At 46.7% G+C, this 26,704-nt stretch overlaps 1 protein-coding gene and 1 pseudogene across 1 annotated transcript in view; both read right to left on the reverse strand.

The window, feature by feature from the left end:
• The window catches only part of RYBP (RING1 and YY1 binding protein), an 80,185-nt gene extending 74,168 nt beyond the window's left edge, over positions 1 to 6,017 (reverse strand). The window contains exons 1-2 of the mRNA XM_060631560.3: positions 5,883 to 6,017; positions 5,004 to 5,129 (exon numbers count right to left, since the gene is read on the reverse strand). Coding sequence (XP_060487543.1) covers positions 5,004 to 5,129; positions 5,883 to 5,914 — 158 coding nt within the window. The 5' untranslated portion in view covers positions 5,915 to 6,017. The remainder of the gene's footprint in view (positions 1 to 5,003; positions 5,130 to 5,882) is intronic.
• A 13,860-nt stretch (positions 6,018 to 19,877) lies between these two features.
• On the reverse strand, positions 19,878 to 25,680 carry LOC132675877 (threonylcarbamoyl-AMP synthase pseudogene; annotated as a pseudogene).
• Positions 25,681 to 26,704: the final 1,024 nt, after the last annotated feature.

Below are 26,704 nucleotides of genomic sequence, written 5' to 3' on the forward strand. Positions count from 1 at the left end.
CAACTCTAAACTGTCCCCAACCCAATGAGCTAAATGGCACAGACTACAGAAATAACTATCTCCTTACTCCAAAAGAAAGCAGCATGCATGCTGCCTAAAAAGACCAATGTGTTATCTCTACGTGGTCTAGAAAGTAGTCACCTGCCCCAGCTCTCATCACTCTATAGTTCCATACCCTGATCTAATTTCTCCCAAACACTTGCCACGGGTCGAAATTGTATTTTATTTTCCGGTTTACTTATTTTCTCTTCCTCTCCATAGTATCTTAAACTCCACGAAAACAAGGACCTTGTCTGTCTTTCCACCACTGTACACCCAGAGCCCATGTGGCTGTGTGCTCAATAAAAACTTGTCAAATAACCACAACTACCCAGGTAATTTACTTTAAGGTCACCAAGTAGACATAAGATCAAGTCGATACCAATAAATCAGTAAGTCCAACGTAATAGCAAATAACAAAATAAATTATCACTGTTTCTGGGTAAGAGTGATCATTAAAACTCCACCAGCTTTGAGGCTGAAAGGTTTCCTAAGGTTTGATGGTTTGGAAGACAGGTAATTTTTCCATATATTTTATGGAGAAATTTTATGAAAGACAAATACTACGGCAAAACCAATGTGACCTAAGGAGCAAAACCACTGTGGTGGGTGAAAGCATAGGGAAGAGTTAGGTACACCCCACCCCTGCTTTCTGGGAGCTTTCCTATCTGAACATTACCTCAGGGTGATGTAGTTTTGAAGATCAGAACTTTCACTTATCGCTAATTATGTGTGTTTTCCTCTAAAACTTCACAATAGTGAAGTACTTCACAACTATTCAAGGGATGTTGAGTTGTTAGGCTATCTGAAGTTAAGGAGAGAAAATGTCCACATTTATAACTGCAAAGAATGAGGGAGCTCCTATACAAGGAGAACATTTTACAAATAACACAGCTGAGTACCAACCTCTAATTCAATATCCTGAGTACCGACTTTTTTTTTAAGTGACATAATCTTATTACACATCTAAAGTAAATTCCTCACTTCTACTTGCCTATAAAAGCTCTAAAAAGAGTACACTTTTCAGAGGGATGGTATTTAAATAAACAGGATTTGAACACAACATCATGATACAATCTGGCACTGAAGACTAGCAAAGTTCTAAATCTCTGCTAATTACCCAAAGCAAAAGTTTACCAGTTTTCGAGCGTGACTTAAGCAGTAGCTGGTCAAAATGCAGCACTATGATCAAAAGAAAAACCACTGATCAGCGAGAGTTGCAGCGGTGTCTCGGCGATCTGTATTTTCCAACCAAGACATCGCTGCATTTCCAGCAACAGTAGACCGAAGCAAAACACATTTCATTTATCACCAAGTCTAGGAAGTTACTCTGCTCAACACTCAAGAAATTCCACTTAAGAGAATAATCAGGTAAATGTGTTAATTTGCAGGGTTTTTTCCTTCTAAAAGCTGGTGGTATCAACTTTCATGAGACTGGCAAAGTAGGTTGGGAAATCCTACTTTATCTCCTATTTACCACCTACGACAGGGATAGTGTTTCCTCCCCACCCACGGCCACCTTACAGACACACTCTTTTATTTCCTATGTTGAAAGGCCTAAGCCCTTAGAGAGCTCAGCATGGTGAGGAGGCAACCTTCCAGTGCTCTTATGACATATCACAGAACAGGCAGAGGAAAACCATGTGATGTGATGAAAATCTAAAACTAGTTTGTGGTGATGCGAAAATCTAAAATCTAGTTTGTGGTGATGGCGGCAGAAGTCTTTAAAATAACTAAAGTTCAATGAATCATACACTTACAATTAGTGAATTGCATAGTATGCAAATCATACCCAATAAAGCTATAAAAAATGAAAACAGGGTGTGACGATATAGTTAGAAAAAGGAGCGTATACGGAGACCCTCCATATAACTGAGATATCCAAAATATAGATCTCTACTGCCCGCTGAACTTCCAAGCAGCCTAGTAAGCATCTCCTCCTTCCCTTAACACGTTCCTTAGGAGCAATCTGGTCCTCCTTTCATTCTGCTCTATGCTGCTCCAATAGGAAGAAGACCTTATGAATTACTCTCATGAATCTACCTGCAGAATTCAAGATATCTAGTACACATGGCAATAACAATGAAGAGGTGGCAGGTGATTTTGTAGAAATCAATTCTCCTTGCCCAAAGAAATGGGGAGGAGGAATCCTTCTAATTGATTCCCCAAGTCAGATTGCTCCAATCTCCCATAGTATTATTTACACCACTCTTAGAGTCTTTATAACCTGGATTCTGATCATCCCTGTGCATGCCTAACCAACCCATGCTCCCTACCAATGTCTTGACCAGTATTTTTCACCTCCTAGGAATTTAATAAATGTTCTTTGGATGAGAGTCAATATTTTCCTCATCAAATTGAGTAACACCAATTCTATCTCGAAGGGTAAATGCACTTCTGTGTCCTATTGGACCTACTACTACTAATTAAAATCTGACTTCAATGGTTGACTAGATGATGGTGACAGCGACAAAAATGATGAACTCCAAAATGGCCAGTGGCTAGGCCACCAGATAGGCTGTTACTACAATACGAGTAAGAAACACCAGCCCAGAGCAGTAAAACCTAATTTCTATACCAGTCAACAGGTTTACAAAGCCCTTTTTGATTATTTAAGTTATTCTAAAATCAATTTCTGCCTATTACTCAGCATCCAAAACCCAACAATTTTCTACTGTCATCAATACCAGGTATGATTAAAAGAATGCAAGGCAAAAAGTATTAAACCTTTGAGGTACCAAGAAAATTTCAAGAAAAAGGCACAGGAAAAATCACACAGCAATAAGGAGTACTATCACTGAGAAATTAACCAACAGCTACTAGACTGGAAAAACCTGGATGAAGAGTTCTGAAATTCACCTGTCTACATGAAATCCATTCACAGCATGAGAAAGCCAAAATGTCATTCACCTTCCAATTAATGACGACTTCAAGAATAGATCTAAAACACCAAAATATTGACAGTAACCAAGAAAACACACTTTGGCTATGTAAGGGTATCATAAGTGACTTGTTAGGAGTTTAAGTCCTCACATCTCGGAAAGCTGTGTTCAAATCCTACTCAACAAGAGACCTCAAAAAAATCACACAAAAACCCGTAAAGGTTAGAAGAGACTGTCCTATTCCTAAAATATTTCATCTTTAATTATTTAAAGTATTTCTTTAAAAAAACTGAATCTCACTGTCATCATCTGTAACCCTGAAAAAACTAAACATTTCTATTACTTTTAAAATCAAACCTCCCACAGGCTTTCAGAAAGTTTGATAAGTCAGATTTTTTTTAATACACCAAGAAACTGAAACGCATTTCATTATAAGATAATTATTCCCAGCAATACATCAGATGTAAACTTGAATTTGGTTTTTGCTCTTCACCAGTAAAGTTCTCAAGTTCTTAGGAGTTTCCTAGTCACTTGAACATCATCTACGGTAACACTCAAAGCAAAACCACAATAAAGAGGTTTGGCCTCTGAGGGATTCTACGTGTAAAAAAACATTACTCATAAATAAAATACAATCACTATTGCTTTAAATAACAAATACATTTCTAAACTTTCATCCCATTTGATGGAATTCCCTGTTTCGTAGAACAAAGCAAAATCTATTAAGCTCCCAATAAGTGCTTTTTATTTTAACTAAATCTGTTCTATGGTATTTAGTTCTTGTTCTACAAAACTTGACATGAATTTGCTGTAAAAACTTCTGAAAAAATATTTCTAGTACTTGAATACTTTTATTCAAAGCACTCATTACTTCAAGAGTTAGTGGAAGTCACAGAACTGCTCTCCCAGTAATTGCACCAATTCATCCCAGAATTATATTCTTCAGATTACCCGATATCCTAGGTAATTCCCAAGTATAAATAAAGCAAGAAAACCCTAACGGGACACATTCATTCAGTCCAAGGACCTTATCCAGTTAGAACTATGCAGTACTACCACACAGTCATATTGGAACACTACCAACTCAAAAATAAGTACCTGATGAAATGAGACTTCTGGCAATCGACTTAAGTCTTCAAGGATTCACTAGGAACTCAACTCCTCTCTGGCCTTCACACACACATCCCCCAATGCCCTCCCATTAAACGACATCAAGAACAGTTTAACTTCAAACTCTAACATCCCATGAACCAAATTCCAGATACAATTTAAAAAATGACCAGAAAACTACAAAATCAACTTTGACATTTTATCCAAATATATCTGAACGTTAAAAGTGAAATATTTCCACTCATTTTGATACCAGATGCGATTTACTACCTTCACAAAAAACGAAAAGGAATTCTTTCAACATTCTTTTCATTATAATAAAGCTTTACATGCAAACTTCAATATATTCCTTTCACCATTTTGCAAAATCGTCCTCCATCACCACTCTGCATAAGCTAATCAGAAAACACACAAATTGACAGCTCAGCTTTCCAAATACTACTTTATCAAACCCCAACATTTCTTTTCACAGGGCAAGAAAATAACAGACGTTTGCAGCTCAAGACAGGAAAAGCACAATAACCAGCCTAACTGTACATTCACCGTTAAATCTCTGGAAAAGGAAAGGAAAAAAAAAAAAATTCAGGACAGGCAAATTAAAAACATTCTACACATGGCAAAAATAAAAGGTCTAAAGTCCTACAATGCATAGCAAAAGCACTGCTTCCTCTCTTTTTGAGCCAATACCAATAAGCCAATGGATACAAGTGTCAAATAAATCCAGTCTGTTTGAAATAAGACGAAAACCTGGAAAAATTCCCTCCCATAAATCATTCAGTGAATAGGAAGCTTTGCACCCAACACGAAATACACACAACCAAAACCACACATTACCCACCCCCCAAATGCAAAAAAGCCGTAATCAACAAGTTGGAAAGAGGGCAGCAAGTACAGCTCTCTACCCTATCTCCCACCTTAAGGAAAAAAAAAAAAAAAGTCCTTCAACAAAAGCTCACACAGATCCTCAAGTACCTGGTGGAGGTGCCTTTCCTCACATCGCAGATGCTGCATTTAAAGGCTTCAGCGCTGTTTCTGAAGGTGCAGACGCTACAATCCCAAAAGCCTTCGTCTGCGGCAGGTTTCGCTTGTCTTTTTGGCCTTCGGAGGAGTGAGGAGTGGGGGAAAGGGGAGGGAAGAGACAGGGAGCAGGAAAAAGGGGGAGAAACAGCAAAACACAGGCGCTGGTGAGCCGTCGCAATTTCGCAGGAATCCAGTGCTGGAAACTTCGCTCAGGCGACCACCCACCCACCCTTTTCGGGGACTGAAAGAGGGACCGGGGGAGGGCACGGGGCGCCCCTACCGGCACCCCGCAACCCCCGGGCGCGGGCCGTACTGCCTCGCACAGCAGGCGGCGGCGGCGGCGCCCCGGGAAGGGCCGCGGCGGGCGCAGGAAGCGGGCGGACTTGTGGACTTGAGCGTGGGGCTGGGGGGGCCGGCAGGGGAGCCGCGGGCCGGATCTGGAGGGGGCGCGCAGGGGCAGCCCGAGGCCGGCGGCGGCGGGGAGTGGGCCGGCTCCTTCCCTCTCCCCTCCCATGCTCGCGCCCTCCCTCCCTCCCCACCTGGTTAAATCTCCCTTTGTCTGGGAGGAGTGGCGGCGGCGGCGGCGGAGGGCGGCTGAGGAGGAGCCGCCATGGCTGCGGCGCGCACGGCCGCCGGCCCCGAGCGGGAGCGACACCGCCTCCCGCCGCCGCCGCCGCCACCGCCCGCCGCCGCCGCCTCCCCCCGCCCCCGGATCTCCATCTTAGCAGCGCCTCCCCCCCGCCCCGGGTGGCTCCGGGGCCTAGTCGTCGCCGGCCCCCGCCCGCCCCCAACCCTCCCTCCCCTTCCGCCCCCTCAGCTCGGAGCAGGTACCTGGTCGGGCTCTTCTTGTCGCCCATGGTCATGGATGGGCTGTACCCCCGCCCCCCCCAAAGCCGAAATCGGCGCCGCTCGGAGGAGAAACGCCGTCCGGGGAGTCGTCGCGGACCGGCCCCCCTCCCTCCCCCGCGCCCGCCCGCCCGCCCTCAGCCGCTGGGGCTCGAGCTCCGGCCGCCGCCGCCGCCGCCGCTGCCAGTCTCCGGACGAGACTAGTCCCCGCCAGCGCCGCCTCCGCCGAGTGACTGACGAGGGGCGGGGCCGGGCGCCGCGCGTCACGCGCCGTGTGGCCAATGGGAGGACGGCAGCCTGCGCCGCGAGGGCGGGGGCGGGGCGCGGGGGAGGGCGGGGCGTGGCGGACGTGGGCTGGGCCGTCGGTGTGCGTGCCCGGGAGTGTGTGCGCGCTGGGGGCGCGCGTGCCTGCCGGTGGCCCGGCGGCCCGGCGCGGCGGAGCGTGCAAGCCTAGAGGGGCGCACGTGGCCGCGCCCGGGAAGCGGCGGTGGGCTCCGGATCCCTCGCTCCCGCTTTATCGGGCTGTCGCGTGGACCCCGGCCCCGAAGCCGCCCCGGGGGAAGTAGTTCCGCGCAGTTTGCGCGCGCCACTGGGGCTGGCAACTGCCGCGCCGCTTGCAACGCCTCGAGGCTTGTAGTGCCCGGGAGTCGGCAGGGCCTCTTTCTTTTGGCCCGGGCTTCCCCGCGCCCCTCTGCTCCTCTGCCACGCGGAGCTTTGTATCTGCCTCTCTTAAAGTCTTGGCTTCCTGCGGATACTCCGGCCCTAAGCCCCTTCTCTGGCCCCTGACGCAGGAGAGAACTGTGCATTTAAGGGTGTGGCACAACTAGAGGTTCCCCAAGGCCGACTCTGAACTCCAATGCACCAACTCCCACTGGAGACCACCCCCCCCCCCCCACCACCAGCCTAAATAGGGCGTTTCCCTAGGGAAGTTGCTGTTCAAATCCTGGCTGCCACATGCCAGCAGGCTAACCTTGTGCCTCAGCTTCTTCATCTCCAAGGTGAGGGTTAACAACTGTCCTCTTAGTGTTGGGGAAATTCAGAGATGGAATGCACGAAAAGCACGCAAGTCAGTGCCTTGCACTAAGGAAGGACCAATACAAAGTATCGGGTTAAGAACTTTTGTAATTGGGTCTGGGTTGAGCACCATTTCCCCCACTTTGGAAGATTCTCGAAGGCGAAGAACAACTTTCCGCCCTGCTCCAAGAGTGCTTGCCAAATTGACTTGAACATGATTCGGGCCCCTTTGCCCTCAAGGAGTCAGGACCCTAAGATGGTTAGATAAAAGGCTTGGCGGGGCTGAAGCTCTGGCTGGGGGGTAGGGACTTGGTCAAAGAATGATGCTAGTAGTTGGGAGATGCGGATAGGGGTGTGGAGGGAAGATAAGACAGGCGTGCAGCATCTACTGAGATACGTTTATATGCAAACACAAAGTGGATTATCAGGACTGCCCCATGGAAGGGAAACATACGGAAGCCTGAGAGACCAGGGAAGCTTTCCGAGACTGAATGCCCAAGGAGCAGGAAGTCCTAGGATCATTCCAGGGAACAGAAGGGAGAGAATAAAAGAGGGAGGGAACGTGTCAATGATAAGCTTGATCAGCACATGCTGTCCTTTGCAGGCAGGCACACCCTAGAGGGCCAGGAGGGACAGCAGTATTTAGCAAGGGTCAGCAACTCCCGCACCTCCCTGGCTTCCACCCCCCTGCCTTCTGAGGAAAGGAGGGAGAAAAGGAGGAAGAAGAGAGAGGCAGAGGGCCAAAGGGGCCAGAGAAAGCCAAGGGGCATGCACACAAGCCATGGCCCAGTGCCCACAGCCTTGGCCTCTGGTGTCTGCGTGGCTTCCTCCCAGGACTCCACCCCTGGTATGCAGGTACTGAAAAAAAAGGAGCATTAGGAAATCCCAGCTGGAGGAGTGGCCTCTGGGTAGGGAAACTGGGTAGCTGGGAGCCACAGCTTATGGAAAGGAGACTGACTTTATTATTATTTACATAGAATAAAATGCACAAATCATTCTACAGCTCCATGAATTTTTATAGATACCTGCTATACTTTGTATCCACCATCCAGATCAAGATATAGAATATTTTCATCCTCCCACTGAGTAACTACCTTCTCCAAAGGTAGCCACTGTTCCAGCTTGTGTCACCAAAGATCAGTTTTGCTTGTTTGTGAATGTCATATATATAGGTCATAAAGTATGTATTCGTGTGTCTGCTCAAAATTATTTTTGTGATATTCGTCTATATTGTTGCTTGTTATCAGTAGTTCCTTTTAATTTGCTTTCTTAAATGTGTGGCATTCCATTGCAAATACACAGTAATTTAGTTATCCATAGGAGACGAACTTTTTAGTGGTTTTTCTTTTTAATCGTTGACCTGTTTTACCTTTTCAAAAAACAAAAAAGTTTTTAAAAGCTGTTTTGAAGGAAAAAGAAGTTCCAAAATAGAGAACTCATTTCTAGGAAAATATCAGACCCACACATCACCATGTGGTTACAACTGTAGAGACTAATTTGGTTTCCTTGTTGGGAGTAAATATCTTTTGAAACCCTCCTTATAGGTACAGAAGCCAGACAAGCATACTTCTGGAGCAGTACTATAGAACACTTGTCTCTAGGCAGAGCATCAGATTATCATTCTAGAGTGGTTTTTGTTGCACCTGAGCTATTTGGGGAACAAATCTTCCTCCATGGTGTTGCCTTGAACCATCGTTGGGTACAGGGATGAGTGGGATTTGACAGACAGCCCCTCCTCTGCTCCTCTGTTCCCTATTTTGAACTTCCATTTCAAGTTTCATCTGAAGGAAGGGTTCTTTTGATTTAAAAATTATTTGAAATCCATGGTTTTTTAGAATAGATGCTAGTTAGAAGCACTCCCCAAGAAGTGTCCGATGTAAATGATTACACAGAGATGTAGAATAGGTTAAAAAACCATATTCTTTCTCCCTTCCCATCATTCACTCTACTCAAGTCACATTGGCTTCTTTGCTTTTCCTGGAGCACTCGTGCTCCCACCTCAGGGCCTTTGCACCTGCTCTTCTGTCTGCCTGGAATGTTCTACCCCTAGATAATCACATTCTTAGCTGCCTGGCTTCCTTCAGGTCTTTGTTCAAAAGTGACATTCTCAGTGAGGTTTTTCCTGAGCACCCCATTGAAACATATCACACACCACCCCATAACCTGATGCCTTAACCACTTTACTTTTTTCTCCTTAGCATTTAACCATCATCTATGTACCATGTAGTTTACTTATCTTGTTTAGCAGCTCATTGCCCAGCAGACTATAAGTTCTGTAACCACAAGGATTTTCTCTGTTTGCATTTTTTCCTTCCCAATGTTATATATAAGTGCCCTGAGAAGTGCCCGATAAGCATGCACTGAAGAGAATTTTGTTTTCCTTTAACAGTAATTTATAGAGTAGCAACTAGGTGCCATACCCCATGCCAGGGACTGGAAGATCAGATGGCCGTCATAGACTTCATTCCTAATCTTTTGGAGTTTACATTCTAGTTGAGAAGGCAAACTTTATACAAGTAATTAAGTATGATTGTGGCAGTTGCTACAAAGACAAACCATAGGATGCATGGCAAGAGGGTACTAGGGGAGGAGGGGAGTTGATACAGCTGGGGGGAAGGGGGGGCACGGCCCTGAAAAAGTAAAGATCACCCAGAAGAAGAAAAGAGCAGTCAGGGATATGTTACTTTGCAGGTGATGAAGACAAGCAGCTGTGGGCAGAGCCCTGCAGGAGAGGAGAGATGAGGCTGGAGAGGGAGAGCCCGCCTAGATCCCCTATATGGCAGGGCAGGCTCACCTGGGATTGGTGTCTGTATCCTGAATGCCATGGAAGCCACTGATGAGTTTACCAAGACTATTTGTTGGGGCACCTGGGTGGCTCACATCGGTTGAGCGTCTGCCTCTTGATTTCAGCTCAAGTCTTGGTCGCAGGGTTTGGAGTTCAAGCTCTGCACCGGGCTCCACGCTGGGTGTGAAGCCTACTTAACCAAAAACAAAAAAAAGGAAAAAGAAGAATATTTGCCTGTTTGTGGTCTGCCTTCACAAATGAGATGCGGGTGAAAGCAGACCCCTTGGAGGCAGGAGGTAGTGAAGGAACTTTAGATTGGCCTGATAGTTGGAGCAGGAGGGCAGCTCCAGCAGGCTTCCTTTCTTTTGCTCAAGAAAGAAGCAAAAATTATTAGTGCCCACCAAAGAAGGGTCTGGAGTTTTATCAACTTTGCCTCCTCCTGCCTTTAAATTTGTAAGTATTTTTCCTAAACAGAAATCCTAAATACTCTGTGCTATTTCTAAAAATTTTTTTAATGTTTATTTATTTTTGAGACAGAGAGAGACAGAGCATGAACGGGGGAGGGTCAGAGAGAGAGGGAGACACAGAATCTGAAACAGGCTCCAGGCTCTGAGCTGTCAGCACAGAGCCTGACGCAGGGCTTGACTCACCGCAAGATCATGACCTGAGCCAAAGTCAGATGCTTAACCGACTGAGCCACTCAGGCGCCCCACTCTGTGCTATTTCCAAACAGAAAACCTAAATACTCTTTGAACCTTAGAAATACCCAGGAAAGCTATTATACACAAATGAGAGAAAAAAGTCTTTCTCCAGATACCTCATGGTTTATCCCACCCCACCCATGTTATACCTTCTTATGGTCTGAGCCCCAAACTGTGATTTGGGGTGAGGTTTTCACCAGTCTCCAGTGAGATGAAATGAGAAAACTAAGAGTACATACATTTGTAGGAACAGTCTCCTACAGCCAAGTAGATTACCAACAACTGATTCTTGGGAAAGAGTATTTTTTATTCTGAGATTATGTCCTGCCGACTTTTTTCTTTTCTTGGAAGTTTGGATAATTTAATACCCCCCTCCCCCCCCCCTTTTTTTTTTTTTTTCAGATTTCTAGGTTTTTTTAACTTTTTGGCCTTGAAGATATTAGGGCTTATGGTTGAGTAAGAGCATCAGATTCACACACTAGACCAGTGTAAAAAAGAATTTTATATTCATATCTCGAGTTAAAGACCTGATACTCTTACAGAAATAGTGCCAGACCCTTTTAGATACTCTTTTTCTGCCTCATCATTCTTGATGTAATAAATAAATGCCTTCTAAATAAAAGCAAGAGTAGACATTAGTTATCTTTCTTAAAATGTTCTCTACTAGCCACATCACAACGTGACAATTCTATATTGACTTCTTTTTTTTGTTTTTTTAAGCAATCTCTACACCCAACGTGGGGCTCAAACTTCCAACACTGACATCAGGAACCCCATGCTCTCTACTCATAGAGCCAGCCAGGCAACCCCATGTTGACTTTCTAACTTTCTCTCCTCACTGATTTTATTCTTGACATTTTAAGCAGAGCAAAATCTAAATGATTTTAATGAAACTTTAATGAAACTTTTATTGAGGAGAAGAGGAAGGAGAAAACAGTATGATCTGGTGACTAGAAAAGCCACCCAAGCAGGACAGAAACTAGGAAGGTTAAGATTTCCACCCTAATTGCTAAGATTTAATGCCCTACTTTGCACTGAATGTTCCTTCAGTGGTTTAAGAGAGAACACTGCTTCTCGAAGCAAACTAACTACATGGAGTGTTTTAGGAACTGGGGAGAACCTAATTCATTTCAAAGACTCAGGCTTGTATCACTGGGGACATCGGCAGAGCAATACTCAGGATAGGATTAACATCTAAAGAAACAGCCCTGGAGGCAGAGAGAGGTGGAGCTTCCCTGACCACCTGTGTTTGAACCTTAACCAGATTTTGCAACCAGCCTGTGCACGTGCTTATCAGAGCTATGAAGTTTTATTGATCTGCTTCTGGCACAGTAGGAAATATCACCAGTCAAAATTGTCCCTGGTTATACCTCATGCCATTTACAAAAATTAATTCCAAATAGATCATAGGCCTGAGCATAAAACCTATAACTATAAAACTTACAGAAGAAAATACAGGAGAAAACCTCTGTGCCCCTGGAGAGAAAAAGATTTCTTAGGCATGATACAAAAAATATGACCCGTAGAAGAAAAAGCCAATAGTTTGGACTTAGTCAAAATTAAAAACTGCCCTTGGGGTGCCTGGGTGGTTCAGTCGGTTGAACATCTTCCTCTGATTTCAGCTCCAGTCATGATCCCAGGGTTGTGGGATCAAGCCTCCCACTGGGCTCTGAGCCGAGCATGGAGCCTGCTCTCTTTCTCTCTCTCTCTGCCCCTCCCCCATGCGCATGCTCCCTCTCTCCCTCTCTCTCTGTCTCTCAAAAGAAAAAAAAAAACTGCTCTTAGAAAGACACTGCGAAGAAAATGAAAAGACAGGTCAAAGACTGGGAGAAAATATTTGCAAATCACCTATCTGACAAAGGCATCATATACAAAATATATGTAGAATTTTTACTATACACAAAAAGACAAGCAACCTAATGAAAACACAAGCAAAAGATTTGAATGGACGTTTTGCAGAAAAGGATACATGAATGGCTAATAAACACACGAAAAGACACTGAAAATCATTATTCATTTGGAAGATGCAAATGAAAACCACAGTTAGGTACCACTGCACATTAGAATGGCTTAAAAAAAAAAATCCTAACAATCCCAAGTGCTGGGGAGGAAGTGCAGGGACCCTCACACAATGCCAGTGGGAGTGCAATATGGTACAGTTCCTCCGGGAAAATGGTCTGGCAGTTTCTTATAAAGTTAAACATACATTTACCATATGAGCCAACAATCCCACTTCTAGAAAGTTACTAAAAGAAATAAAGACATATGTTCACACATAAACCTGTACTCAGATATTTATAGCAGCTTTATTCATCTCACCAAAATCTGGAAGCAGCCCAAATGCCCTTGAGCTGGCGAATGAGAAACAAAGAGTGGGTCCATCCCTACCGTGGAGTACTACTCAGCAAGAAAAAAGGAACCAACTACTGACATATGCAACACAGACGAATCTCAAATACATTATCGCAAGTGACAGAAGCCGGTCTCACAAAGAGACAGACAGGCTCATGTTGTGTGATTCTTTTTTTTTTTTTTTTTGAAACAGCACAAGGAGGCGAAAGGGGCACAGGGGGAAAGAGAGAATGTTAAACAGGCTCCACGTTCAGCATAGGGTTGGGGAACAGATCAGTGGTTGCCAGGTTTTGGGTTCGAGAGAGGGTTTGACCACAGAGAGGAGCAGCAAGCAAGAGGGGTTTTGTAGAGGAGATGGAAGTAATTTATATCTCGGTTGTGGAGGTAGTTACTGGACCACTTGTCCAAACGCGGACCTATACACCAAAAAAGTTTTATTACCCATAAATTACACTTCAGTAAATCCGACTTTGGATGCTTCTGCCATGTTAGCATGGAAAATTCCTCATGCCTCTACCTCCCATCCTGCCTGCCCCATTATAGTATTAATTACATGAGCTAGCATTCTGTAGTTTAACTGTGTGCCTAGCACAGGGGGCAATCCTGCGCTTTCCTGAGTGCTCTTCTCTTCAGTAATTCACCCAGTTCCTCAGGCCATGATTTGTGGAATCATCCTGACTCCACTCTTTCCCTTATGCCTTACATCCAGCCCATCAGCAAATCTTTTGCACTTGGCCTTCACTGCACATCCTGCATCTGACCACTTCTCATTATGTTTATTGCTATCACTCCAGTCCAAGCTAGGATCACCTTTCGGCCACCTAAATGGCCTCTCTAACCTCTCCTCCTGCTCCTTGCACCTGTCTGTGTATACTAGTTCACGCTATGGTTTCGACTCCCCAGTCTTTGTGATTTATCTCTGAAAGGTTGATTTCTCCCAGAAGTGACATGTCCGCTGCAGGCCAGCTGTAGCTCTGCCCCGTGTCTCCTCCCTCTAGAACCCAGGCCGATGGAGCAGTGTCCAGCTTGAGCACTGCTGGTCACAGAGATGGTGGGTGGGGTGGGGCGGGGAGGATTTATAGACAGACTTGCAGTGGCAACTAATTAACAACGTGGCCTGTAAATGATACTTCTGACTTTCACTCATTGGTCATAGCTCATGGCCCCACTCAGTGACAGGAAGTGCAGCCCACCATGTGTCTAGGAGGTGGAAAGCAGGAAGTATGTGTTCATCAGCTTTGTGATGACCATGATTCTTTCAAGTCTCTTCTCCAAACAGTAGTCAGAGAGATGTGCATGACCAAGGCAGTCTCCTGCTCAGAATCCTCTAATAACTTCTCATGACACTTAAATGAAAAATCACAATCTTGGGGTGCCTGGGTGGCTTGGTCAGTTAAGCATCCAGGTTCGGCCCAGGTCATGATCCCTTGGTTTGTGGGTTCGAGCCCTGCGTCGGGCTCTGTCCTGACAGCTCAGAGCCTGGAGCCTGCTTCATATTCTGTGTCTCCCCCTCTCTCTGCCCCTCTCCTGCTTGTGCTCTCTGTCTCTCTCAAGAATAAATAAACAGTAAAAAATTATATATGTGTGTGTGTGTGTGTGTGTATGTACACATATATATGTATACATATATATATATATATATATATATATATACACACACACATACACACACACACACACACACACACATATATATATATACACATATATATATCTCACAGTGTTGACCCTGGCCTTCAAGGCTTACTAACTTCATCTACTTCCAATTCAGCTCTAGGCACACTGGCCTCTTGTGGTTTCCTGCCAAGCCCCAAACTTAGGGCCTGTCTAACTGTTCTCCCCCAGATATTGCCATGGCTCCATCTTTCTCACTGTCCAGGTGTCTGCTAAATGCCCCGTCTTCAGAGAGGATCTCCTGGCTGAAATATCATACATGGCATAACCCCCAGTCAGTGCTTATCCTGCTTTTTCTTTCCATCCTTATTATGCCCTGGCATTATCTGATGTAGTATTTGTTTTTGCCTGACTCTTGCACTAGAATTCAATGTCTATCAGGGCAATGACTTTGCTTTGTCCCAATTCTGTATCCCCTGTGCCTAGAACAGTGTAGAAAATGTTCCTCCACATAGTAGAAACTTAAAAATTATTTGTGGAACAAATGAAGCGCTTTCATTTTTTATTATTTTTAAAAATATTTAGTTATTATGGGGAGAGTGCAAGCTGGGGAGCAGCAGAGAGAGGAGGACAGAGGATTTGAAGCGGGCTGCACACTGACAGCAGCGAGTTGGATGTGGGGCTCGAACTCACAAACCACAAGATCAAGACCGGAGCTAAAGTTGGACACTCAACCAACTGAGCCACCCAGGTGCCCTGAATGAAGCACTTTTTTTTTTTTTTTTATGTTTATTTGAGAGAGAGAGAGAGAGAGAGAGAGCACAAGTTGGGGAGGGGCAGAGAGCAAGGGAGACACAGAATCCGAAGCAGGCTCCGGGCTCCGAGCTGTCAGCACAGAGCCTGACGCGGGGCTCGAACCCACAAACCGCGAGATCCTGACCTGAGCTGACGTCAGACACTTAACCGACTGAGCCACCCAGGCGCCCCCTGAATGAAGCACTTTTATATTCGTTACCCTCAATGAAACCCCAAATGACCCAGTGAGGTAAGAACTTTTATAGCCCTATTTGACAGATGAAAAATCTGAGTCAGGGAAGTGTTTGCCTGGAGCCAGGGACAGAGTTCGAATTCAAAGTCAGCATCTGACTTTCCAACTCCACCTCTTACATTTCTCTTTCTGCCATGCTGTTTATGAAGCGTTGCGTTCACTGAAAAAGAACGAGCCGGTTTTAGAGGGTGCCTGAGGAGGACGGGCTGACGTGGAAGCTCAAGTGGTCCTCTCTGACAGGAGATCCCAGGGTCCTCTTCACAAACAGAGAGGTTTTTGGCCCTGGCACACCTAGTTTATGGGCCCACGTTACTGTGAGTTCTTGCCACATCAGACAAGACACGCGTGCCAGAACCCAGGGCATGAATGATACGCTTTGGTATGGCTCCATTTGGGGCCTTAAGAAAATGCACAGTATGATGGTGTGATTTCCGTCGTTGATTCAACATTATCTATTGGCGCTTTGGACGCAGAAACTGTTTCCCTAGAAGCTTCTGCTTGATACTTTCTACCTTTAGAATCCGAATCACAGAATTTTGAGGGTGGAAAGGAGAGAATCAATCCATCTGCTTGTGTCCTTTTACTTCAAGGGCAAGAACCCCGGGGGGCGTGGAGATTACAGAGGGCTTTCACACACATGGTCGCCCTTGATCCTCACTGAACCCCTCGTAAGAGCTACCACTGTCCTCCTCTTTAGAACAGAGATGTACATGCTGAGGCTCAGGCAGGCTTTTTCTGATGGCAGGTTCTCTCTACTACACAGCAAACAGAATCCAGAGAACCTGGGATAAATATCCTGGGATTCATTAAGAATTGCATTAAGAAAGAGGCTCCCCCACAGGAACAACAAATGTTGTGGTCGGTTTATGCATCGTCATGGACTGGACTGTGTCCCCACCCACCCCCCCACCTCCCCCCGCCCCCCCCCCCCCCCCGCAGATTCATATAGAAAGCCCTACCCCCCAGCAGCTCAGGATATGACTGTATTTGGAGATAGGGCTTTTTAAAATTATGATAAAGATACAGTGAAGCCCTTACAGTGGGACCTAATCCAATGTGACTGGTTTCCTTATAAGAGGGGAGGAGACACGAGGCAAGTGTGCACACAGAGGAAAGGCCATGTGAGGACACAGTGACAAGGAGGCCATCTGCAAGTCAAAGAGAGTCCCCCACTGACACCTTCATCGCTGACTTCCAGCCTCCACAATGAGAGACAACAAACGTCTGTTGTTTAAGTCACCCAGTGTGTTGTATTTTGTTACAGCAGCCCCAGAACACTGATAATACCCGGTTCATGAGTTTGTGGGTGGCTACAGAGTGGCCACCCGTGGCATAGTAATAGCCAGCCTACATGGAGTGTTTACTCAGGTGCTAAAAACTTTAGGTGTGTTAATGAAATGAATGCTAACAATAGCCCCGTGAGGTAGATTCTATGATGGTGCCCCTTTTAAAATCAGGAAAGTCAGACAAAGAAAAGTCACCTGCTCTGAGCTGCCTGTTTGTAAAGTGGCAGGGCGAGGATTTGAATCCTGGCGGCCTGGGCTCCCAGGCCCTTGTTCTGAAGGATCTAGCTGAGTTCGTTATCATCACCCCCATCTTCCAGATGAGCAAACTGAGACTCACACAATTGTCCAACATCCCAGAGCCAGGGTGTGGTGGAACCAGAATTCCCAATTCTTTGATTTTGTCGCAAATGAATGGCTGGAACTCAAGGATCCTGAAAGTCATTCACTGGAGGAAGGGAAGGGACTCACCCGAAAGAGTAGGAGCAAAAATCTATGTATACACAAAATGAATTTGTTGGGGGAGAGGAATGTGACAGAGAAGTTTGGGCCCACTGAAGGGTGAGCGGCCATACAGCTAGGTAGACAGCTGGCAGGATTCATTCAGGTGTCCTTGACTCTCAAGTCCACTCTCCTCTATCATTTTTAGCTTTGACAGGTATTTACAAGGCATCTACTATGGGTCTGATATCAGAGGCTGACCACACGGGGATAAAGGATATGGCAGGCCTTGGCCTTTGGAACCCACAGTCTGGATGAAATGGGTACACACACAGATCATTTCCAGGGTGGCGAGGGCCATGGGGGCCAGGGGATCATAACTGTCCATGTTCTTTTGTGTCCTGGTATCTTCTTCCTTTCCCAAGCAGTTGATTGGGCCTGTGCTCTCTGTCTTAAGGAAAAAAATCTGACAGAGTAGAAAAAAAAAAGGCCTTAGTCTCTGCCTCTCGTGTCCATAATTCTAACCTCTCAAAGGTCCCCCCGGGGCAATCCAGGGCCGGTAAGGGATAAATGTTCCAAAGAAGGAAGGAGAGGAGAGTGCTTTTTCAAGACAAGAAAACTCTTCAAAGGTGCTGAGGGAGGGAGAAAAGACAATACATTAGAGAGAGCTGAGGGCCAGAGAGCAGGAGGGTGTGTCCATAAAGGGGACCCTGGGAAGGGGCCCTGGGAAGGGGGCCTGGGAAGGGTGGCAAGGCCTCAGAGTAGGTGTGGTAGTGGTGGTATATATGCAGACAAAGCCAAGGTCACCCTGCAGAGATTCTAGGGACCCAGCATGGAGTAGGCATTGCCTACGTGACTCCTGGACTTGAAGGGGCCACGAGGAGAAAACCAGGGGTATCTTTATGGGAACCTGTGATGAACAGATGTCCCGAAACTAGGCAGACACATCCCTCAGCACTGTGACACTAGAAAGTCTAGAACTTAGATACAACACTGGAGGGAGAGGAAGTGCCAAACTGATGGCGATTGAGTTGGGATGGGGTTCAAAATACAAATCGAGAAGGGAGAAATGAAAATAAGGAAAGATATCCCTGGTGTGCCGGAAATTCACACCTAAGTTGTACAATAGGTGAACCAAGGTGCGAGAGAGCATGCTGGCCAGCCAGGATTGTCCAGGGAGATGCCAGGGAGGGCAGCCCAGGCCCAGAGGACCACCCATTCAGTGACACTACAGGGCAGTGACTTGTGGACCACAAGGAAATCAGTGTGCAGGAACCAGGAGGATGTGGAACAGTGGAGGTGACAGTCCAGAGAGGCACGCCCGGTCTTGACACAGCTTACAAACCCTGCACGATGGCTGGAGTTCATGTTGAAGATAAAGGTAGGCTATGGACACATCGTGATCAAGGAAGTTGTAGGATTAATACCAAGTTTTTCAAATCTCTTTGGGAGGGGGGCCGCCTGGGTGGCTCAGGGAGTTAAGTGTCCGACTTTGGCTCAGGTCATCATCTTGTGGTTCATGAGTTCAAGCCTCGTGTTGGGCTCTGTGCTGACAGCTCAGACCCTGGAGCCTGCTTTGGATTCTATGTCCCCCCTCCCTCTCTCTCTCTCTGCCCCTCCTCTGCTTGGCTCTGTCTCTCTCTCTCCCTCAAAAATAAATACACATTAAAAAAACAGTTTTCCTTAAAATAAAATCTCTTTGGGAGCAATATAGGTGGTGGTGGCTTGGGTCAAAATGAGAAAGGGCTCAGGAGAACAGTACAAGTGGCAAAGAGTTGAAAAGAACAAGGAGGGGATTAATGGAAAGAAAGAAAGAAAGAAAGAGATTTTCAGCAGTAGAATCTTCTGGACTTTTTTTTTTTTAAAGAACAATAAAGATTTATTTTCCAATATGTTTTTATTTGGACCTCCCCACCCCCACCCCTGCCAACTGAATTCACTCCCCACCATTAGTCCAAAGGGAGGGTTCTCTCCACCAGGCATCACAGCACACCACAATACCAGCCTCCTCAGCTCAGAGGAGATAGTGTTTGCCCTGTGGCTCAACAATCTTTGTCCTAACCTGGCCCCAGCCTCAGGTGCACAAGCACATGCCTTTGGTCACCTGAGACTTTTAAGTAGCACCAGCTGGTACTCTAGCTGATTTGGACCTTAGATGCCACTACCCACCAGAGAAGAGGCTCCGACTCGATTCCAAGCCTGTTCTTTAAATTATTTTTCAAACATTTTTTTTTTTAATTTATTTTTGAGACAGAGAGAGACAGAGCATGAGCAGGGGAGGGGCAGAGAGAGAGGGAGACACAGAATCGGAAGCAGGCTCCAGGCTCCGAGCCATCAGCCCAGAGCCCGACGCGGGGCTTGAACTCACGGACCGTGAGATCGTGACCTGAGCTGAAGTCGGACGCTTAACCGACTGAGCCGCCCAGGAGCCCCAAACATATTTTTTAAAAAGCAACTTAGTAGAAAACAAGGCCATCCTAGGAATGTTGTCAAAGTCTCCAGTCAGCTTTTGACTGATATATGAAGTTACAGATAATAAAGAAGACCTCCCCCACCAGGTGTAAGACTAAACCAGCAGCTTCTGGGCCCCGGTCTCCAATGTTCAGAAAGACACATTGGCTTAAAGACAGAGACTAGAGACATTGTAGCCCCCGGGGCCTCTGTAAATGATGCCTCCCAGTCACCAGTGGACAGACACCTTGTGTCGGGCATTTGTCCTTGGGCCCTCCCTTATCCTGAGATTCACAAGCAAGATCTCTGTGAGGGGAACAGCCCATACTTCTGTGGGAGGATGGATGTAATACTTTCCAGGGCATAGCCTGGATGAATGATGCCAAACTTTCCAAGTACAGACAAGTCAACCACAGTTGACCCAAGCAGTACTCAGGGCTCTGGCCATCCCCAGTTGGTCCCCCATCAATGACCAGCAACAATTGAGGCCAGAGGTACAGGAATTCCTTGACATTTGGAGAACTGGCCTAAGAGTCAAGGTTGGTACTGGTGAGAGCAAGTGTTGCTCAAACACCTAGGCCAAATCCTGCATGAAGCCATGATCAGGAGTCCAGGTGCCTACAAGAGGAGTAAAGGGGTTCAGGTCCTTACTGAGCTCTTGGGAGCTTTCCAACACCAGGGTCACTGGTTCTGATAATAAGTCTTTCAGGAGCACCTTGGACATGTTCAACATGGCAGTCCCTGTAGACATCGGCCACATGGCCCAGATAGACAGGCAGCAGCTCGGCCTTGCTGCAGCCCTTGAGGGGGTACACAGCGCCCTGTGCCACTGAGCAACTTGCCGAGAAGGCCAGGCCCTATGGCGTGTGGGTGGGGACCACCACCATGGCGGGCGCCTGTGCGCAGCTCAGCCACGGAGGCCCAAAACACCTTGGTCCAGCGGGCAAGGCCACACTCCCGGGGAGCCACAACAGCCAGGCCCTTGGCACTGGCAGAGTGGGGCTCAGAATGCAGAGGAGCTGGCTGCTGTGGACAAAGCCCCCGCCCCCGCCCCCATCCCTCATTCAACCCGGTGCTGGCAGCCACCACGGCTCTCAGTGCCTGCAAATCTCCTGGACTTAACTCATGATTAGGTTTTAGGGGTGAGGCAGAGGGAGGAGTCAAGGATGATGGCCAGGTTTCTGATGTGGGTCAATGAGTCAGTCATGGTGATATTAACAGGGCTAGAGTTATAGGAGGAGAGGCTGGTTGGAAGAAGATACTGAGTTGAGTTGTAGATGTGGTGAATTTGACATATCATTTAGGATGCTCTTGTCTGCAAGTAACAACAAAACAAAACAAAACGAAACAAAATAAAAACCCATGCAAACAATAAGGGACTGTATTGTTTAACATAGTTGGAAGCCCCTTTCCCTGATAAGATTCAATCAGCTGGTCATTAAGGACCCAGGCTCTACTCCTGTTGGATTTCACCTATCCCTCATGGTTGCAGTTGGTTTTCCTGACTCTGACTGACTCCAAGTCACAGCAGTATCGAGAAGGAGAAAAGAAGCCATCATTCATGTGTCTGTTTGAGAGAAAACTTTTCCTAGACATTCCCAGCAATCTGCCCTGTCTGGGTCACATGCCCACTCCTTAAGCAATCACGGGCTTCAGCCAATCGTCCGGAAAGGATTGGCAGCTGAGGAGTCGTCCAACACCACGACCAACAGCCCTACAAGGTGACCGTGGCATATGCAAATGGAGTTAGCTTAGAAACAGTCGGAAACAAGGAACAAAGGACAGATTTGGGGTGAAAGCACCATAGAGGTGCTATGAGGAAAGCTGTCCCCTGCGGAGACAGGGGCAGAGAGAAGAACAGGGGCCAAACACACAACTCCAGAGAACACCTCTATCTGAGGGGTATCCGAGGAAGAAAGACTGCATTGTAATGGTTGACAACTTGACTCTGGATTCAGACAGACCTAGGTGGGAATTCCATTCCTGCTGCTTATAAGCCATTGACCTACAAGGGGGTCAGTGAAGATCCCTGCATTACGCAGAGCCTTACCTTCCTTGTCTGAAAAAGGGAACCCATAAGTCCCACCTCCCAGGGCTGCTGTGAAGCGTCGATAAGAAAATGCACACAAAGCCTCCGCACGACCTCAGCCCATGGCAGCCGCTCCTAGCCATTGGTGAAAAAGAACAGCCTAGAGAGTATCTGAAAAGTGAAGGGGGAAGCTGGTGAATAACCAGGATGAGATGGAGTCATTGAAGGCACGGGGCGAGAGGATTTCAAGGAGGAAAGAGTGGGCAATTATGTCATCTGCTGAAGAGAGGTCAGGTCAGAAGTGGACTGAAAACTGCCCTTTGGATTTAGCAATTAGAAGGTCACTGGTACCCTTGACAAGAGCACTCTCAGTGGAGTGCTGGGGTTGGGAGCCAGGAAGCAGGGGGTCAGCAGTGAAGACCAGAATTCAAGTCGCCTGGCTACCAACCGACAGCAGCGTGCTTTACACGATGCCAGGAGCTGCTTGGTGTTGAAAACTCCCGTTTTCAGTCATGCCTCAAAAATACTCATTCGGAGAGCAGTAAACAGTAGGATTCCACAATCTGTGAACGAAACGGCCCCTCTTCATCATTTTTAATTCTTTTTTGTGGATAAAGCGAAGGTGGTTGTTTCCTTTCATTAGAAATATGTTGCATCCTTTTCGAGGATTTGTGTTTACATTACCATTTTATTGCTATATGGTTCTTTTTTATATAACATATTTTGGAACCATAAAAACAAACAAACACAACAAACAAAACCCAAACAACATATGTGCTTTGCATTAAATTCAGAAAGTTCAAACCCCTCACTCTGTGCACGTTTTCGAGGCAAAGTGTGGGACTAGGAAAACCCTTCAAGAAACACGCAATGTGACAAATCCTCCTTTAAGAAATGATAGCAGTTGCTTTTGAGACCAATTTGGTCACACGGATCCTGTTTGTCAGGGCTGTCATTAAAAGCCTAATATTTTTCCCATTGCAGAATGTCTCCCAGTGACTCAAACGTGGGCAGAGGCTAAGCACGGTCAATTTCGTGACCTCCCTCGTGCTACCCACCCCCACCTCACCCCGCCCTGGCTATCTCAACTCCCCAGTGGATGATCTCTTATCCCTAGCAACAACTGGAGCTGCTACTGTTTCTCGACTCTGGCGAGGAAAGTGGGCTTAGGGCCAAGTCTACTGGCCAGGGCTCCCCTTGGAAGATGCTAGAAGAGCACTCCACATTCTCTCACCATCAGTGACCCAAGTTCCTCACCTCTGCTGAACATCTGGATTGCAACACACAGAGTTCAAAGGGCCAGCATGTGTGTCTGCACCTGGCCTCGCTGTTGAAACAGAGCTGACCTCAAACCAAACACGCGGCCTCTCTGCTGTTATTTATGCGGAGGGTCGGATGCCAGATATAAATATTAACTTCGGCATCTTCTCCCCACAGGACTTTGTGATTAAAGGATGCACGTAAACAAACCATCTACCGGGCAGAAAAAGCAACTCTACTCTTCTCGGCGTATTGAACCCTTCTCAAAAGAAAGCTGATCCCCTTTCCTACCGTTGTGAATGTGTGTTGGTTTACTTTAATAATATCATGGCTCCTTCCTGCCATGGGGCTCCCCGTAGCCTCTTGCATTTGAAGCCATCAGGTGGTGGGCCTGCTGCAGACATGGTGCATCCCATCCCCAGGAGAGGCTTGCGAGCAGCACCATATGTTATTAAGACCTCCCAGAACTGGTTGCCATCGTTGGGAGCACAGTCAAGGAAGAGAGAGGCAAAAAGCGGCCGTGTAGCAGACGTGGGTCCTCGGTGCCCGGCAGCTCTGAGCCATCCCCCCCTCTTTGAAGTCGGCTAAGGAAGATGGATGAGTATGTGGGGGGGCAGGTGTGGCTGACAGCAGCCAGGGGTAGAACAGGTGTAGTAGTTTAAGGAAAACGTAGCTCATGAGATTCCCGGGCACAGGAATGGACCTAGTTTTTCTGTTTCTAGAAAGAGGCTGGAAGATACAGAGAGCATGATTTAATTTCCACCAACATGTATTAGCAAATTATGATACCCAGTGTAGTAATGCTGGGGGACAAGGGCACGCACAAAATACTACGGAGTTAAAAGGGGAAAACACCCTCTCCACTTGACAGGGAAACTAATAAAATTTTCACAGAGAAAGAAGCATTTGAATGAATGACTGAGTCATTCCTTCATTCAACAAATACTTATTGAGCCGCATCATGTGCCAGCACCATCCTGGGGGTTACACAGGTGACAGGCAAGGTCACTCCCATCCGCGAGCCCACTCTTTCGTGAAGCTAGACTGCATGCCTACTGGGTGCCCAGCCCTGGGAGACGCCCTCTGGGAGATTAACATTCTGTTGAAACAGATGAGTCACTTCAAAATTGTGCCATGGGTGTTATGCTCAGAGCAGGACAGAAAGCCACGGGATGACAAGAAGGGGACTTGGGTTAGTCCAATGGTTTGCAACCCAGGGCAGGGGCAATTCTGTCCCCCAGGGAAAATGTCACAGTGTCTGGACACATTTGTGGTTGTGGAAACTGGGGGAGGCAGGTGCCGCTGGCGTCTAGCAGGGAGAGGCCAGCCATGCTGCCAGACACCCTACGATGCCCAGGGCAACCTCCACAGCAGACGATGAACCAACCCGAAATGTCATCAGGGCCAAGGTTGAGGAACTCTGGCCTAGTACTAGACTCAGGGAACGCTTTGGGGAAGTGCAGTTTGGGTTGAGAACTAGTGGGTGCTAGAAGTTCAAAATGCTGGGCATAGGAGTCCAGCATGGAATCAGAGGACGTCGTGAAGAGAAAGAGAAGTCCCCAGGAGCTCCAGCTGAGAATGCAGGGAAGGTGGAGGGGATACAAAACACAAAATCCAGTCTGTTTCCAGAGGGACTAGAAGGTCTTCTGTGGCATGTTATGAAGTGCAGACTTTATCTGGAGGGTATGATGGCTAATACAACCTGCCCCCCACCTCCACCCCCACACATCTACTCCGTTGGAAAATTTTAAATCCCGTGACACAATTCCGTTGGTTTTTAGAAAATCCCTTCTAACAGCAATGCAGGTGATTGCGGGGGGAGTGGGGGTGGGGGGAGATTGGAGGCACGTGAGAGACTTTTGCAATACAGAAGTGACGGCTGGAGGCCATGGCAGGGAACATGGGGGGAAGCTGCAACAGACTCCTGAGAATAGACGAATTTTTATGCTTGATGATTGATTGGGTGTTGCAAAAGAAGGAATTCCTTAGGATGACTGAGGTTTCTAGCTGAGGGCCAGTGTGAGCGGTGAGGTGTGTGACAGAGGAGAAGTCATTTGTAGGGGACAGAGTTCAGTTTACAGATACGGTGTTGATGGTCCCTTGGGGACATCCAAGCGGACACATCCTGTTCACAGAGAGAAAAGCAGATCTGTGTTGGGGAAAGACGTGCCCCGGAGACATGGACGTGGGGATCACAAAGGCCCACCGGTGGTAACCAAAGTCTTGAACGTGGAGAAGGCACCTCCTGGTGCTGGTGAGAGACGAGAAGCCACCAGGGCAGAATGCCGGGCTTCATACAGAGTCGAAGGGCAGAAAGAGAAGGAACCACAGAAGGTGGACCAGAGACATGGAAAGAGTAGTGACACACACCAAGAGAGGGACTCACTTTAAGAATAAGAAAGTGGTCAAGCTGTCTAATGCAGCAGAAGTTAAGCAGGATGTGAAATTAGATGGAGCTATTCAACATGTCAATCAAGAGGTCATTGGTGACCTTTTCAAGAGCAGTTTCACTACAATGGTGGGTGAGGAATTTATTTAAAAACACTTGATTACTCAAATCAAGAGGAAGAAAATGGGAACCGAATGTCTTTATATCTGGGCAGAATTTGAATAGCGGTCATTCTGCCGGCTTGGCAAACAGAAAAGGAGTAAAACAGTTAGGCAGAAAACCGGATTAACAATAGGCCCAATCATAAAAACAGTTATTGTATACCAAAAAGACGTTTAGAGGCGAACAGCCTCAGAGTCGACTTGGCAGCTTAGTGATGTCTTTCTGCCCTGTCATTCTCATGCTAGTTACCACATGGTCACAAAATGGCAGCTGCAGGCTCCAAGCATTACATCCCCACGTGACAGTACCTAAAGCAAGAAGGAAGATGCCAGGGACCAAACTGAGGCTCACCTCACACTCCCCTCTCCTTTTGTTGGGAGACTTTCCCTTATATCTTATCACATGCCTCCTCTTAGACCAATTAAGATAGAGGTAAATGGGACTGCCAGAAGTAGCTCGCACGAATCATCGTTCTTCCCCTGGGGCTAGGCACATGGCTGCTTGAACAGAATTGGTGTTCTGTTCACAAGGAAGAAGGGGGACTGGCAGTTGGGGTGACAACCTGTCGTGTCGGCCATAGGAAACTATCCTTTCACAGGGTGAGGGGAGCCCATCAGAGACCTTACAGCATTGGACAAGCCCTTGGGATGCTTCGAAAAGAATGACTAGCTGTTACAGTTAATATTCAGAGCTGAGATGTTATTATAATATCCACTACATATAGGGGCGCCTGCGTGACTCCGTTGATTAAGAGTCTGACTCTTGATTTTGGCTCAGGTCATGATCTCACGATTCGTGAGTTCGAGCCCCACATTGGGCTCTGAGCTGACAGTGTGGAACATGCTTGGGATTCTTTCTCTCCCTCTTTCTCTGTTCCTCCTCCACTTGTGCTCTCTCTCTCTCAAAATAAATAAACTTATCCACCACATATTCACTACCAACCCTAGGCAGAAGGCTGATTGTTCCACAGATCGTATATGCTCAGCAACATCAAGATGTAGGTAATAACTGGATGATGATGCTGGCAATGAAGTATGCTTATTGAGGGCTTACTATGTGCCAGGTACTTTATATTCATTATCTTAATCCTCAAAACACAAGTGAGATGGATAGATGCTATTCATATGTCCATTTTCTTTTTAAATTATTTTTATATTTATTAATTTTTGAGAGACAGAGAGAGACAGAGCATGAGTAGGAGAGGGGCAGAAAGAGAGGTAGACACAGAACCCTCATCAGGCTCCAGGCTCTGAGCTGCCAGCAGTGAGCCCGATGTGA

The sequence above is a fragment of the Panthera onca genome, chromosome A2, assembly GCF_046562875.1.
Source record: "Panthera onca isolate mPanOnc1 chromosome A2, mPanOnc1 haplotype 2, whole genome shotgun sequence".
In the NCBI taxonomy this organism is placed as follows: domain Eukaryota; kingdom Metazoa; phylum Chordata; class Mammalia; order Carnivora; family Felidae; genus Panthera; species Panthera onca.